The 16,614-nt window shown below is 37.3% G+C and overlaps 1 protein-coding gene across 5 annotated transcripts in view; it reads left to right on the forward strand.

Moving 5' to 3' along the window:
* The first annotated feature begins 216 nt into the window (after positions 1 to 216).
* The window catches only part of TMEM182 (transmembrane protein 182), a 130,016-nt gene continuing 113,618 nt past the window's right edge, over positions 217 to 16,614 (forward strand). For 2 of the 5 annotated variants that reach the window (XM_035001861.1, XM_035001862.1), the window contains exons 1-3: positions 217 to 529; positions 767 to 866; positions 2,463 to 2,561. In XM_035001861.1, coding sequence (XP_034857752.1) covers positions 398 to 529; positions 767 to 866; positions 2,463 to 2,561 — 331 coding nt within the window. In that variant the 5' untranslated portion in view covers positions 217 to 397. The remainder of the gene's footprint in view (positions 530 to 766; positions 867 to 2,462; positions 2,562 to 16,614) is intronic. The other 3 variants (XM_035001866.1, XM_035001863.1, XM_035001864.1) reach the window with 2 other exon arrangements.

Below are 16,614 nucleotides of genomic sequence, written 5' to 3' on the forward strand. Positions count from 1 at the left end.
ACCACTCCCATCTTCTTTCCACTTCTGTGGATTACCCAACAGCAATAATGGTCATTCTAGCCAGCTCCTGATACTCCTCTCTACAGTCAAGGGAAGGTCAGCTATTTTTTGATTCCCATGGGAGAGAGACAGCTTCTCAATCAGTATCCTAAAATAGCTGGCCGTTCTCAGCTGCTGGGCTGGAGTCCCTCCAGGGGAGAGCAAAGGGAACACAAATCCACCCACTGGGTGTAAGTGAGAAACCACCACAACATGAGCTAGGAGAGGCTTCTCAAGAAGATCCTGCTTACTCAAAAAATCTTTCTTCTTCTTCTTTTTTTTAATTGAGAAGCTAGGTGTCTGCCATTTTTTTTTTTAAATTTCTTCTTTTATTTAAAGAGAAACTAGTGACTTGAAAATGAGACTAAATATTGCCGTCTTCTTTGGGGCTCTCTTCGGTGCTTTGGGGGTTTTACTCTTTTTGGTGGCTTTTGGATCAGATTATTGGCTTCTTGCAACTGAAGTGGGGAAGTGTTCAGGTGAACAGAATGTGCGTTTCTTCTTCCAAATACTGATGTACTTGGTAGGGATGAAGATAGCCTTATGTATCCTCTTGAAATCAGAGAATAGTAGTGGAGTGCCTATTTCTTCACAGAAGAAATAGGTAGAAAGCTACTGACCATTATTATTTGGGATAAAATACATAGCTTTAACATTTTCCTGGATGTGATAATTTAGGTATGTACTTTGTGTTGACAGCAAGTTACTTCATTTGTGTTCTGTGTAGATAGAGAACGTCACTTTCCACCATGAAGGATTCTTCTGGAGATGTTGGTTTAATGGGATTGCGGAAGAGAATGATTCCAGTATCTGGAAGTTCTGGTACAGTAAGTGCAATTTAGCTTTATTTTCCCCTTTGTCATTAAAATAAGAATGAACAGCTTCGATTCTTAACTGTAGAATCTTGATAGGACATCTTCAAAAGACTCATGAAGTGATTCTTTTTCAGTAAGTAGAAATGGCTATAGGAATAATTATTTTATTTTCTAACTTAAAGTAGGAGTCTGAATATTTATGGCAAAACTGAATTATATGCTGTTTCCTTGCTCTTATTTAAAATACACTAACAACAACAACAAAAATCCTTGATATTACCTATAATATTTTTCTCAAGTGTCTATTACTGCTGTGTTGCAAATAATTTTTTTCTTTTTTTTTGGCTATCAACCCTTGAAATCTCAAATTTAAAAATTTAGAAATAGAGATGTGTTATTTTATATTCATGGCTTTAAAGTTAAAAATTCTTTTCTTTTTTATAATGAAACTTAATTACCAGCAACAGTGGATGAAAGCTCACTCTCTTTGGGCTTTAACCATATTTGTAGGCAATATCAAGAAATGCCTGGCTTTTGATGTTTGCATTCTCTTATAGAAACTTGAAAGTTCTCTTTTGAAGTAGAATAACCTCTTAAAAATATGAGGCATTCTTTTCACTGTATTTCCTATATTATATTAATCTTTGAAAATCAATTCATTGAAAATCACTAGCTTTTATCTTATGGCATTCGACAATAAAAGAACTGCTTATTACCCTGAAGGTTATTGTAGGTTGAAATTATTAGTCTCCTTATCACATACTCCTGTGATATATCAAAATCTGGCATTTACTCATATAATAAAGAATATATAATAAAAATATGAGATCTTAGAAGACAAGCAAGCTGACAGCAAGTTGGCATGTGTAAAAGTAACCAAGTAATGATGAAATGAAATTTTGCAAGAAATAGTCGACAGGTTTCTCACAGTCATTTTGGGGAAGAGAAAAAGCATGCAATCTGCCAATAAAAAGTATTTAGACTTTGATAGAGTAAGTCAGACTGTGCAAGAGGAAGACTTTGCCAAGGACTTAGAGAAAGGAAGAATTTCACTCCTCCTTAAAGGGTACACAGTGAAATCTTCAAGTTTTCAAACAACATGAAAGTTTTTTCTTGTATTTTCTCCAAATACTAAAAATGCATTTGAATTATTAACTTGTATGACCTATCATTTCCAATTTGTTCCCTAAAAATAGAATATAGGATACTTTTTATATTAATCAGAACTGATCAAGGTTAAATCTAAGTTTATTAGATTTTTAAAACAATTACTTTTTGAATACTTAACTATGCACTAGGCATCATGTTAGGAACTGGAGGATATGGTTGTGAAAATAAATGAAGTGTAGTGCCTTTAATTTTAAGGTGATATTAGGGGCATTCTCTGCACTGAACTATGTAATGAGCTAGATGTTTTGGATGAATCCACTTTCCAGGTCCCCTGAGCTGCTTGATGTTTTTCCCCTTCATTCAACAGTTCTTTGAACCTATTGATCTAACCTGCAGTTTGTTTAGCTTGTGTGATCCAGATCCCACATTTCTCTTCTGTTAGGAATGAGTCTTCACCTCATTCTCTCAATAACTACCTTTGTTTGGTCTCCTTTCTAGCCAATCAGCCACCATCCAAGAACTGCGCACATGCTTACCTGTCACCATATCCCTTCATGAGGGGAGAGCACAACTCAACTTCCTATGATTCTGCTATTAGTAAGTACCTCTGTCCATAGAATGCCTCTGAGAGGGACTTGTTTTTCTGAAAAAAATAATTTAACATGTATCATTTCAACATTTTCTCTGGTATCAATCTGTTATATATAAAATAATAGGATGCCATTTTTAATACACCATTTATAATTCTAATTGAATATAATTTAGGTTTAAAAGTAAAACCATTGAGGGGCTCCTGGGTGGCTCAGTCATTAAGCGTCTGCCTTCGGCTCAGGGCATGATCTCAGGGTCCTGGGATCGAGCCCCGCATTGGGCTCCCTGCTCAGTGGGAAGCCTGCTTATCCCTCTCCTACTCCCCCCACTTGTGTTCCTGCTCTCGCTGTCTCTCTCTCTGTGTCAAATAAATAAATAAAATCTTTTTTTAAAAAAAAGGAAAGCCATTTTAATTTACTTGCTACTTATAAAGATATTTTTTTACGTGTGTTTTCTGATGTGGAAATAATGATGTTTATTAGGAACAACTGCTTCTTATGGGTTTAACTGACCTGAAACTAGTCTTACAATGAAAAGTAATTGTAATATACACCCTACCTTTACAACATTGTTTTTGCAGCTGTTGCACATACAAATATGATTATACTACTGTTTTCCTACAAAATGACTGAACTTTGTTATATGTGATAACTCATAGAAGAAGAATAGTCAAATATCATTAACTGAGAGTCATGATTACCTAGTTTCTTTTATATTTTCATACTGTTTGTTCTAGGGAAAGTACACAAACTTAGTTTGTACAGAAAATACATAATATATGCTTAAATCTAGTTTTATGGAAAGTATCTGAACTCAATGTGTCAGCTTTATTCTCAGCTGGTTTCATGAAGTTTTTGATAAAGGGTGTTTATCATAATCTTAACATTAAGAGTTGGTTCAGAATTTACCAACGTCATAAACAGGGACAAAAATACTTGTTTTTTCAAAGATAATAAGTAATGTATTTAATGTTCTGAATAAACTTGTATTAGTCAGTATTCTCCAGAGAACCAGTAAGAGGTATACAGGTGGGGGTGGGGGTTGGGGAGTGAAAATGATTGATTTATTGGATTGATGGAGAGATTTTAAGGAATCGGCTTATGCATTGTGGAGGCTGGCAAGTCTACAATCTGTAGGAAAGCCTGCAGACTGGATCAGAGTTGCTATTGCAGTCTTGACTCTGAAGGCTGGAAACGCTGGTAGAATGTCTTCTTTAGGAAACCTCAGTCTTTGTTCTAAGGCCTTCAACTGATTGGATGAGGCCCGCCCCCATTATGGGTAGTCTAACCAAATTAATGCATAAGATTAACCATCAAAAATCTTAACAAATCTTTACAGCATGCATAATTTTTTCATCTTTTTATAAAAATATGTACTTCTATACCTTATAATTTTAAGTTTGCTGAAGGATATAACATCTGCTTATATCACATGATTAACACATTTTATGGAGTGGATGTGGGGTCTGGATAGGAAAATAGGTGAGCTGACACACAGCCATGCCTATCCATCAAAGTCGCTTATGCTTCAAATGGCTATGGCTTTTGGCCTTGAGAATGTGCAGTGTGGATGCTCTTTCCCATTGAAAACTGCACAAGGCAGTTCCCATTTGTCAAAGCCCTTTGTATCCTGTGTGACATGGACCTTCTCACTGATAAGAGAAGAGATGGCATAGCAAAGAGTAGGAGAAATCATTTTGTATTACAAAAAGTTGCAAAAAAAGTATTCCCCTGACATTCTTATTTTTGTAAAATGGACTAAGAAATGGTACAGCGTTGACTTTCCACAGCATCAGGTATTTGCATAGATAATTAGGATTGTTGTTGATACTCATATGTTCAGGTCCTATGATGAGATAGGTATCGTGGACAATATATATTTTAAAATGAATCTACATATTTGAAAAGTCTGCACCTCAAGGAAATAGAAGAGAACCTGAAAAACAAGGTGACATGATCTAAACATAATAATTATGATGGAGATGGATAGTAAATGCATGTCACAAAAATTATACTGCAATTATGCTTAGAATTATTATGTAGCACTGCATATAATTACTGTGTCATTTTTTGGATCCGATGACAAAACCATATTCCAATTTTTTTGTTTTAAATTATCAGACTCCTCTTTGGCTCACATATTGTAACTCCCTATTCACTTTAAGCAACTTTATCAAACACTTTAGCAAAAATAACTGAGACAGGAAGAAGTATGTCCTACAACAGAAATAGCATATACATATTTCATTTACCTTCATAATAATGTACAGTGATATCTAACATTGTATTTGGGTGATTTTTTCTTATGGTTTCCTTTATCCAAGAGAAGGGCCATAGATATCGTTAGAAGAGTTTTACCTGATTGAAAGTGCATGTTTCCTAGTTAGTGAGGCCATCTAATCTTTACTAGACTCCATAGCCACTCTTTGGCTTCATGTAGCCTTATAATGATCAGGCATTATACATTTGCTAATTTATCTTGGCTAAATTCAAAGTATTGTTTGTAAAATCTGGTGCATTCCAGCCTGGCAAATAATTGGTAAAACGGCTTTGTATTCTCTTGAGTTTTTGCAGTTGCAGTTAGCCAGTATTGAAATCAGTGAAAATAATATAGTGGTATTTAATTTTTCTGGAAAGACTATTTTGCAATCATTGGATGCTACTGATGAAATTATTCTATTTCATCACATGGAGACTGAGACTCAGAGAAACCATGTGACGCTGTTTTCACACAGCTGATCATTGGCAGAACTAATGCAAAGGCCCAAGTCTCTGGATTTTCTCTATTGATAATCTTATAAACTACAGTGAATGAAAAGGCAAATTTTAGTGTTTGCCATTAAATCTTTTTAAGTATAAGTCTTTTCATTGGATCTCAGCAAAAGAACAATTCTAACATTATGTTGGCTTTTTCTACTTTTCTATCTGATCCTGATAAGGTCTAATTTAGTGTTTCCTTTATTTATTTTTGCCTCAAATACATATTCTAAAATTTGGTTATGCTCAAATCTAGTTATTTGAATGGTTGCCCAAGCCTAGAGAGGTTGTTAAAGTAGGATTGTGTACTTCGAAGTCCTTTAAACAATTCCATTACCTTTTGATATCCATCAGAATTTAGATTTTCTGGTTTGTTTCATGATTAAACTCAATCACAGTTTGTGTATTCCGTATCATTTGGAATGATGTACAGAACATAGATTAATTTTCTAGATAATTGAGCCCCTGAGTGAATTAGTCATTTTGTTGGTATCCCCATAGCCTTTGGCCACACCTATATAAAAGTGCTCATTTTAAGTAACTGTAATTGTTTACCTTAGTTTCTTTATTTGTTGAAACTCCCTAAAGGCACAGAATATATCTTACTCATATTTATATCCCAGAACCAGGACCTAGTATAGTGCATGGTACTTAGTAAATGCTTACATATCTCTATGGAATGACTTAGTGCAAAAACTCCTTGGCTTTCCTCTTAAGCAGAATATATTGAACATAATTTCTCCTTTTCTTGGTGAGTTGGAACACACACACATGACCTTCCTTGAGTTTCTCAGAATCAGTGTTTGCCCTCATGCTTTAGGGCCTTTGTACATGGCGTCCCTCCTCTCCAAATGCTTTTCCTTCTTCCCCCTTCTCCCTTCGTTAGAAGAGTTTTACCTGATTGAAAGTGCATGTTTCCTAGTTAGTGAGGCCATCTAATCTTTACTAGAGATTAGTAAATCTCCTCCCTTCATTTCTCTAACAAGCAGGCTCATCCTCCAAGCTAGTACATACTTCAGTTTTCTAAGGAAGACTTCCTTGCCAGCCCTCTGCTCCACTAGTACATGGGCTAGACCAGGTTCTCCTTTATCAAGACCATTTTTTTGTTTTTTTCTGAGTATGCTCCATGCCCAACGTGGGGCTAGAACTCACAACCCTGAGATCAAGAGTTGCATGCTGTACTGACTGAGCCATTCTTTAATTTGACTATCCATAGCACAGATTTTGTTTACTTGTGTAATTATGAATTTCCTTCCCAGTTCAACTCTAAGCTCCATGGCAGTGATGTCTTGTGTGTTTGGCTCACTGGTGTACCCACTATAGACTGAGTGCTAAATGAATACTTTGGGAGAGTCTCCTTGTTACCCTATGCTGTGGTACTAATACTGATGCACTAAGGAACTGTTGGTGCATGTAGGAATTTTTCAAACCTTTACTAAGTGGACTTAGATTACTCTTAAATTGTTTTTCATACTTTTAAAAATAATTTTTAGGTCTTCAACACTACTTTCACATGTCAGCAGTCCTTTGCTTTTATTGTCAATGTTTATTTATTTCGTATTATTTTCTGATCTTCTCTTTCTTCACCCTTAATGCAAAATTGTAGGGTAAAGCAGATTATGGAAGACTAGAACAGGAAGGAGGCAGGTAGGCACATTGGTCAGCCATGTGTTAGGTTGTAAGTGACAGAAAACTAATGAGCTAAAAAATAAGGGCAGTTTTCCTTCCACAGCAAGCTCAGAAGCAGCGGCCACAACGATGCTGTCAGGGCCCCAGGAGCTTTCAGGCTTTCTTCCCACCATCCTTGGGAGGTGCACAGTTGCCGCCATGCTCTTCCCTCTTCAGAAGAGCACAGTGTCCCTAGAATTCTCCAGTAGATTTCTGCCAATGCTGTAGTCATCAAGACAATGTCATGTGGCCACTGTAGGCTGGGACCTGGAGTTGCTGGCTCTCTAGTCAGAGGAGGAGAAGGGAGAAGGGCCGGGATTGAGTGCTGATCCCTTAAAAGATCAACAAGTCCTCAGAGTTTGAGGGCGGGGCAGCAAGGATGAAAAGGGAATAAAGGAAATAGATGATATTCAAAGTGTTAATGTGTAGGAATGCCTGGGTGGCTCAGTTGGTTAAGTGGCTGCCTTTGGCTCAGGTCATGATCCCAGGGTCGTGGGATAGAGCCCTGCATCAGGGCTCCTTGCTCAGGGGGGAGCCTGCTTCTCCCTCTCCCTCTGCCTGCTGCTTCCCCTGCTTGTGCTCTTTCTCTCAAAGAAATAAATAAAATCTTTAAAAAAAATTAAAAAAAGAGTTAATGTGTAAAACTTGGTAGCCAAACAAAAGAAAACTGGAGGAATCAAGGATGATGAAGAAATTCCCTTTTGAAGAAGGCATAATTCTTCATAATTTAAACAATGTGCAATAAAGTGTAAGATAATCACCTCCATCCCAATGATAAATACTATTTTAGGGTATTTCTTGCCAATCCTTTTATATGCATATTGTACATCGTTTTAATTATTATAAACATGTATCTTTTCTAAGTTAGCAGGCATTTCTCCACATTTTTACCTAATGATTTCTTAAATTTTAAATATGTTAGTTGCTACCTCCACATTAAAACTAATCTTGTGAAAAAAATAAACAATAAAAAACTTTAAAAATAAAAATAATTTTAGGCATGTAACATGTTTCATAATTTGCATTAACTCTTTGGATTATATTTACAGAAGTGTGAATGGTGAATCAGAAGGTAGGAATAGGTTTTCTTTGTTGTATCATGCCATTGTACCACATTGCTTGCCAACCAGTAATGAACTGTGAATTATTTCAGTTAAGAACATTTGGTAAGGAGGACAGAAATATGAGCACTAGGAGGAGGGGGTGACATTTGAAAGTGGAGGATGGGGATTTAGTTTGGATTTCAACATTTTATAGTTGGGTTGATGCTAAAACACCATTGCGAAATAATTCAGCATGTAGCTTGCTGTGCAAAACTGACTTCCCTAAAAGACATTAATTAGAACAGCAAATACTGATGAGGAATTACAGAGGTGGTTTTTGATATCAGATATAATCTTTAAGAAAAAAGTCATAGAAAAGGAGGGGGTAAAATATCAATTATACTTAGGGGGAGAAGGAAAGAAGCAAAGACAGTCCACAAAGGCGAAAGAAAAAGAAGCCTTGAGAAGCAAGCTGATGAGCAGGCTGTCTGCTCAGTCAGAGGGTTTGGTGGTGGGGAGATTCTTGGGAAGGAGGTGGTGGCCCTCAGTGACAAATGCAGAGTTAGTGGGAATGAGAGGGGCACGAAGCAATTGGAAAGATGGGATAATGCAAGAGTTCTAGTGGCCACTGATAGCTGTACCCACCGAAGACTCAGCTACAGAGGCATCTCTTTCTAAACCTAAACCCACATGCCCTGCTGGTTTGGCCTGAGACTTGTAGGCCCACTGCTCTGTACCCCACTCCTGCTTACTGCCTCTTCCTTTGGATTAGACCTGAGGGCCCTGCCCTCTTTTCCTGGCAATGCCCTTCCTCCCCCAGGGAACCATTCTGTTTTCCTGCACATTCTGTCTCCTGAGGATAGCCCTACCCCAGGCTTCCTCCTCCTTCTCCGCTCCCAAAAGGAGAGGTCAGAAAGCAGAGATGCTCATAAAGCGGGCAGAGCAACAGAATGATGGGGGCGTGAACCCTCATACGGGATGTTTAGGGAATGGGCAGCAAGGAAGTTGAGACCTTTGTGATTAGCCAGCACTTGAACTTGGAGTAGCTACCAAAAGAGCACAGGATTTACAGAGAATACAAAGTCCTTATAAAAACAATCACACACACACACACACACACACACACACAAGGACACCATCTTGCTTTACTATAAAAGGCAAAATAAAATATAAATACCCTTATATTTGACAATTTTAAATAGCACAGAAATGAATTAGGATTTGAGTCTAAAGTTAATGTAAATACTTAAATAACTAAGAAGACATATCAACATGTCCTAGGTATCTAATTTCATTGGGATGACCTCCTGCTTCCTGATCAATAATGCTGGTGTAACTGGGTCTTATTTACCAATTTTCTCATGTTCAAATATGGTGAATCTGGACATTGTCTTAAATTTACCAAACTTCCTTCTGTTCTGCTTTAGTTGTATAGTAAAAAACCTACACTGCAAAATATGGTGGAAAATACAGTTCCTTTTTTTTTTTTTGGTCATAAATGTCAAGTACCTAGATATTGAGAGATACCTTAACATCCACTCAATATCCTACTATTCATTCAGACATTTGGGATTACACAGCCATGGCGACAGAAACAGTGTGATATTACAGGGTGCCCGCAGTTTCTGATTTCTAGCTAACTTTTTATCTGTTACCCAGGGAAGGCTCTATTGCATTCATGTTGGAGGGCACTCATAGGGCCGCTCACTCAGCCTTCCAAAGCTGTAGCTCATGAGGATACAGTTGGCTTTCCAGTTCCAGGGCCCAATATCAAGGCTATAATTAAAAATCACTGTTTCAGAGGGTGTTATTTTGTGTTCCCTACAATTTATTCATGTACATCTAAGGATTGATTGACAGCTTATGTAATATCCCTGCACTAATGGGGGAGATTACCTTCTGTAAACAAGACTGTGTGTTTTTGGCTTGGCTTCCCTTCACAGAGGACAGGCTCCAGACTCTACAGAGACTTCTGGTGATATCTCTTAAAATGTCAGTCACACTCAGAAATAGAAATCTCCTCCAATCATAGAGAACCTCTTGGTGCCAGGCTATCTCAGCCTTAGCAGTATTGACATTTGGGGCCAGATAATTCTTTGTTGTGGAACTGTCTCGTGCATTGGAGGATGTTTAGCAGTACCCCTGGCCTTTACCCACTCGATGCCATTAGCACCCCCTCAGTTGTGCTAATCAAAAATGTCTCTTAACATAGCCAAATTTTCTGGGCTGGGTGGGCACAAAATCACCTCTGATGAGAACTACTGGGACACTCTAGATATGCATTGCTAACACTTCTGAGGACCCAAGCTCTTCTTCAGAATTATACTCATACTGTGTACATTCTGTGCCCAACTCCAAGTCTCCAAGGCTCAAAAGCACATAAATAATGGTTATTTCCTTCTTCCATGCAGAATATGCAGACAAAAAAAGGAGCAAGGAGCTGATCTGGGTCTCTCTCATCTTTAAATATTACTGCTTCTGCTCCAAGTTGTGGGTCTGTTCTTAGGAAAGATATTTACTCAATCCAATGGAAAAAAAATGTCGAAGAACTACTGTATCCTGGGCACTGTCCTGGGTGCTTTAGTGTCAGCCCTAAATTCTTGCCCTTATGAAGCTTTCATTGTAGGGGGGAGGCAGATGATAGACAAAATAAGTCAGTCAAGTAGTTGGAGGGAAATAAAAGGGGATAGTGTGTGTGTGTGGAAGCAATCTCAATATTAAATAAGGTGACTACAGAGGTTATGAGTTTGCTAGCCCTGATTGAATGGGGCTGTGTCATCCAGCTAACTTGCCATGGTTCCTTGATCCCCGTTTTGAGGACTGGATGGATGCTGTACAGAGAGAACTTAGCACAGGGGCTGGCTTGTGGTAAGGGTTCTATGGGACTTACAAGCTGAACTTTCAGCCAGTATGTCTGTGTTCACTACCTGGAACCAGTGCTTCCTGGCTCTGGCTTCCTTACCTCCACAAAGATCACTGTACTTGTTGGTAAAGGGGAGATTAGTATAGTATTAACTCACACAGTTGTTAAAATGAGGAGATAATAATACAAATACTTAGCAGAGTAGTTGCCCTGTAGTTGGTGTTCAATAAATGTCAGCTATTTTTATGGCAATATACCAATTTAGAGCACTGGAAATAAGTCCTCATGAGGACATGTGAATTCATCGTAGCTTCTCCCCAGTGAAATGCTTCCTGCTCTCTGAAGTGTGTATGTGTGTGTGGATGTGTGTGTGCAGTCACATCAAGCACTTGATAGATTTTTTTTTTAAAGATTTTATTTATTTATTTGAGACAGAGAGAATGAGAGAGAGAGCACATGAGAGGGGGGAGGGTCAGAGGGAGAAGCAGGCTCCCCGCCGAGCAGGGAGCCCGATGCGGAACTCGATCCAGGGACTCCAGGATCATGACCTGAGCCGAAGGCAGTCGCTTAACCAACTGAGCCACCCAGGCGCCCACTTGATAGATTTTCTAGTAAAGAATAAGGACTTCAAAAGTAGTGTTCATTATCATTATCATTATCATGATCACCATCATCCTGGTACAAGATAGTTAATATTAACATCTGTATCAGCCAAGCTTTGCCACTGTTTATCTAGTAATTTTGATTAAAATTCATTCAACAGATATTTATTGAGCACATACTATGTACCAGGCACTGTTCTAGGTTCTGGGGAGCAGCAGGGTACAAAACAGATGGAAATCTGTGTCCCTGTAGGGCTGACATTCTGGAGAGGGGAGACACATAAGGCAAGATAAAATAAATCAATTATATAGCATATTGGAAGATGACAGTGCCCTGGAAAAACAAAACATGGAAAGAGGCTGGAGACAAGGGGCTGACAGAAGTGAGGGTAATAAGAACTCTGTAATGTGGTCAGAGGGAAGCTTGGCTCTGAGAAAATGATATGGAGTGGAGACTTGTAGAAAGTGAGGGAGTGAGCCATGTGATGTCCAGGAGAGTGTTCAAGGTAGAGAGAACATGAGATGTAAAGTCCAGAGGCTAGAACATGCCTGATGTGTGCAAAGAACACAAAAGTAGTCAGCACAGCAGGAAGAGATGGAGGGAGTAGAGTAGAGGAGATGGTGAGGGAGGTGGAGGGTGTAGGGGGAGGTTGGGCCAGTGTAAGGACCTTGGCTCATGTTCTGAATGAGAGGAAAAGGGGGTTAATGAATGGTTTTGACCTGATTTGTGTTATAAAAGAATTTCTCCAGTTACTGTATTGTTAATGGACTGGGGAAAGTCAAATGTGGAATCAGGCGGACCAGTTAGGAGGTTTGCTATATTCCAGATGGCTAACACAAAGATATTAGGAAATAAAGATTTGTCTGAATCTGGCACGGTCCTTTTAAAATTATTTAACAACCAGTAAGGAAATCTATTAAGTGGACAATACCAGTAACACAACACAACAAAACAAAACTCTTAGTCCAGACTGCTATGTACCTTAAAATATCAGTTTTCCCTTTTTGTAGTTTTTTTTTTTTTTTTAAGATTATTTATTTATTTATTTGACAGAGAGAGGCACAGCGAGAGAGGGAACACAAGCAGGGGGAGTGGGAGAGGGAGAAGCAGGCTTCCCGCGGAGCAGGGAGCCCGATGCGGGGCTCGATCCCAGGACCCTGGGATCATGACCTGACCTGAAGGCAGACGCTTAATGACTGATCCACCCAGGTGCCCCCTTTTCATAGTTTTTAAAAGTATTTCATTGTAGAGATTTCCAAACATTTACAATAATTATCAACATATTTTCTAGTATAAGTGCTGCCAAAGTGGGCACAATAATTATCAACACATTTTCTAATCAAATGATTATTACTGTGAATTTTGAAAGTTCTTTATATATTCTAGATGAGTCTTTTACTGAATATGTGTTTTCCAAACATTTCTTCCCAATCTGTACCTTATCTTTTCATCACCTTAACAAGGTCTTTCACAGAGTAAAAGTTGCAAATTTGATGAAGTTCAATTTATGGAGTTTTTCTTTAATGGATCATACTTCTGGTGTCATATATGAGAACTTTTTACCAAGCCCCAGGTTCTGAAGATTTTCACCTCTTTTCTTCTAAAAGTTTTTAGTTTTATATTTTACATTTGAATCTATGATCCAGTTTGAGTTACTTTTGTGTAAGGTGTATGATTTACAATTTTTCAAATGTGTGTTCCACTGCTTTAGCACCATTTGTTGGAAAGACTGTCTTTCCCTCATTGAATTGCCTTTGTACACATGTTAAAATATAATTGGTTATACTTGTGTGGGACTATTTCTGGACTATGTGTCCAGTTCTGTTGATCTATATGTCTGTCTCTCTGCCATTGCCACACCATCCTGATTACTTTAGCTATATCTTGAAGTTAGAGTGGGAATGATTCATCCTATTAGGTTCTTTTTCAAAATTATTTTAGCTATTCTAGATCCTTTGCATTTCATTATGAAATTTAGGATAGTCTTTTCTTTATCTATGAAAAAATCTTTCTTGGATGTTAGAATTGCCTATATCAACTTGGGAAGAATTAATTTTATTATGTTGTGTCTTTATTATGTTGAGTCATCCAATCTGTGAATGCAATATATCTTTCCATCTATTTAGATCTTCTTTAATTTCTTTCACCAGCATTTTATAGTTTTCAGCTTACAAATCCTGAATGTGCACTATTAGATTTACATCTAAGTATTTCAATTTTTTGGGCAATTATAACTGCTACTGTATTTTAAATTGTGGTTTCTATGTGTTTATTGATAATAGAAATCTAATTGATTTTTTAATGTTTACATTGTATTCTGAGACCTTCTTTGCTGAATTTACTTAGTAGTTTTAGGAGGTTTTGTTTTGTTTTATTTTTTATTTTCTGTAGATTATTTGGGATTTTCTACATAAAGAGTCATGTCATTGGCATATACGGACAGTCTTATTTCTTCCTTGCTTTTTTATATGCCTTTTATTTCCTTTTCTTGCCTTATTGCATAGACTGTAACTTCCAGTATCATGGTGAATAGCAGCAGTGAGAGCAGACAGTCTTGCCTCATTTCTAGTCTTCAGGAGAAACAATTCAGTATTTTTCCCTTAAGTATGATGTTCCTATAGATTTTTTTGTGCAGATGTTCTTTATTAACTTGAGGATGTTCCCCTCTACTCCTTATTTCCTGAGAGTTTTTTGTCATAAATGGATGTTGAATTTTGTTAAATGTTTTCTTCTGCATCAATTGATATGATCACAATACTATTCTTCTTTATCATATTAATATCATATATTACATTTATTGGTTTTCAAATACTGAACCAGCCTCTTGTCATAGGAATAAACCCCATATGTTCATGATAAATAATTCTTTTTATACATTGCTGAATTCTATGTTAATATTTTATTAAGGATTTTTGCATCTGTATCTATGAAGGATATTGGTCTGTAGTTTTTTTACTGCTTATCTAGGTTAAGTATCTGTAATAATGATTTCATAAAGTAAATTAGGAAGTGTCTTCTCTTTTCTGTATTCAAGAAGAGATTGTGGAGAATTGGTGTTAATTCTCTTTAAATGTATATGTTTGATAGAATTTACTAATAAAATCATCTGGGTCAGGAGATTTAACTTTCAGGGAATTTAAAATTATAAATTCAATTTCCTCAGTAGTTACAGGGCTATTCAGATTATGTATTTAACAAGTGATTTGATAGTTTGTGTTTTTCTAGGAATTGGTTCATTTCATCTAAGTTGTAAAATTTACATGTATAGTTCAAAATATTCCCTTTTTATTTTTTATGTATGCAGTATCTATGGTGATGTCCCATGTTTCATTCCTCATATTGGAAATTTGTGTCTTATTTTTATTTTGTCAGTATTGTTAGAAGATTGTTAATTTTGTTGAACTTTTCAAAGTCCTGCTTTTTTTTCATTTTTTTTCTATTAGTATTCCGTTTTAAATTTCATTGACCTATGCCCTTTTTAAAAAAAAATTTTTATTGTTATGTTAATCCCCATACATTACATCATTAGTTTTAGATGTAGTGTTCCATGATTCATTGTTTGTGCATAACACCCAGTGCTCCATGCAGAACGTGCCCTCCTCAATACCCATCACCAGGCTAACCCATCCTCCCACCCCCCTCCCCTCTAGAACCCTCAGTTTGTTTTTCAGAGTCCATCGTCTCTCATGGTTCATCTACCCCTCCGATTTCCCCCCCTTCATTCTTCCCCTCCTGCTACCTTCTTCTTCTTTTTTTTTTTTTTAACATATATTGCATTATTTGTTTCAGAGGTACAGATCTGAGATTCAACAGTCTTGCACAATTCACAGCGCTTACCAGAGCACATACCCTCTCCAGTGTCTATCACCCAGTCACCCCATCCCTCCCACCCCACCCCCCACTCCAGCAACCCTCAGTTTGTTTCCTGCGATTAAGAATTCCTCATATCAGTGAGGTCATATGATACATGTCTTTCTCGGTTTGACTTATTTTGCTCAGCATAATACCCTCCAGTTCCATCCACGTCGTTGCAAATGGCAAGATCTCATTCCTTTTGATGGCTGCATAATATTCCATTGTATATATATATACCACATCTTCTTTATCCATTCATCTGTCGATGGACATCTTGGCTCTTTCCACAGTTTGGCTATTGTGGACATTGCTGCTATAAACATCGGGGTGCATGTACCCTTTCGGATCCCTACTTTTGTATCTTTGGGGTAAATACCCAGTAGTGCAATTGCTGGATCATATGGTAGCTCTATTTTCAACTTTTTGAGGAACCTCCATACTGTTTTCCAGAGTTGGCCTATGCCCTTTCTTATTTCCTTCTTTATTATTGCTTTAGATTTGTCTTGCTCTTCTTTTTATACTTTCTTGAGATGAAAGATTAGACTATTGATATTTTATCCTCTTTTTTAATATAAGCACTTATGGGTATAGATTTCACTCTCAGCACTGCTTTTGCTGTTTCCCACACCTTTTTTTTTTTAAGATTTATTGATTCATTTTGGGGGGGGAGGGAGGAGCAGAGGGAAAAGGAGAGAGAAACTTAAGCATACTCCTCACTGAGCATGGAGCCTGATGTGGGGATTGATCTCACCACCCTGAGATCATGACCTGAGCAGAAACCAAGAGTTGGATGCTTAACAGACTGTACCACCCAGGTGCCACTGCTTCCCCACTTTTGACACGTTTTGTTTTTATTTTCATTCAACTCAGTGTGTTGTTTAATTTCTCTTGAGACTGGTTGTTTGACTCATAGATTATTTAGAAGTGTATTGTTTAGTTTCCAAGAATTTGAAGATTTTCCTTCAATCTTTCTGTTATTAATATTTAGTTTGATTCCCTTGTGATCAAAGACCATACTCTGTACAGTTTAAATTCTTTTAAATTTAATAAGGTTTGTGACCTAGGATATGGTTATTTTTCTGTGTATTCCATGACATTTGAAAAAATGTAGTGTTGTTGAATGGAATGTGCTGTGAAATTTAGAGGCTATTGGTTGGTGGCATTATTGAGTTCTTCTGTATTCTGGCTGATTTCTTGTCTAACTGTTCTAGTAATTGGTGAGAGGGGATATAGATGTCCCCAGCTATAATTGTAGGTTTATCTGCTTCTCT

Source organism: Mirounga leonina, unplaced genomic scaffold (genome assembly GCF_011800145.1).
Source record: "Mirounga leonina isolate KUSES-001 unplaced genomic scaffold, KU_Mleo_1.0 Mir_125, whole genome shotgun sequence".
Lineage (NCBI taxonomy): Eukaryota > Metazoa > Chordata > Mammalia > Carnivora > Phocidae > Mirounga > Mirounga leonina.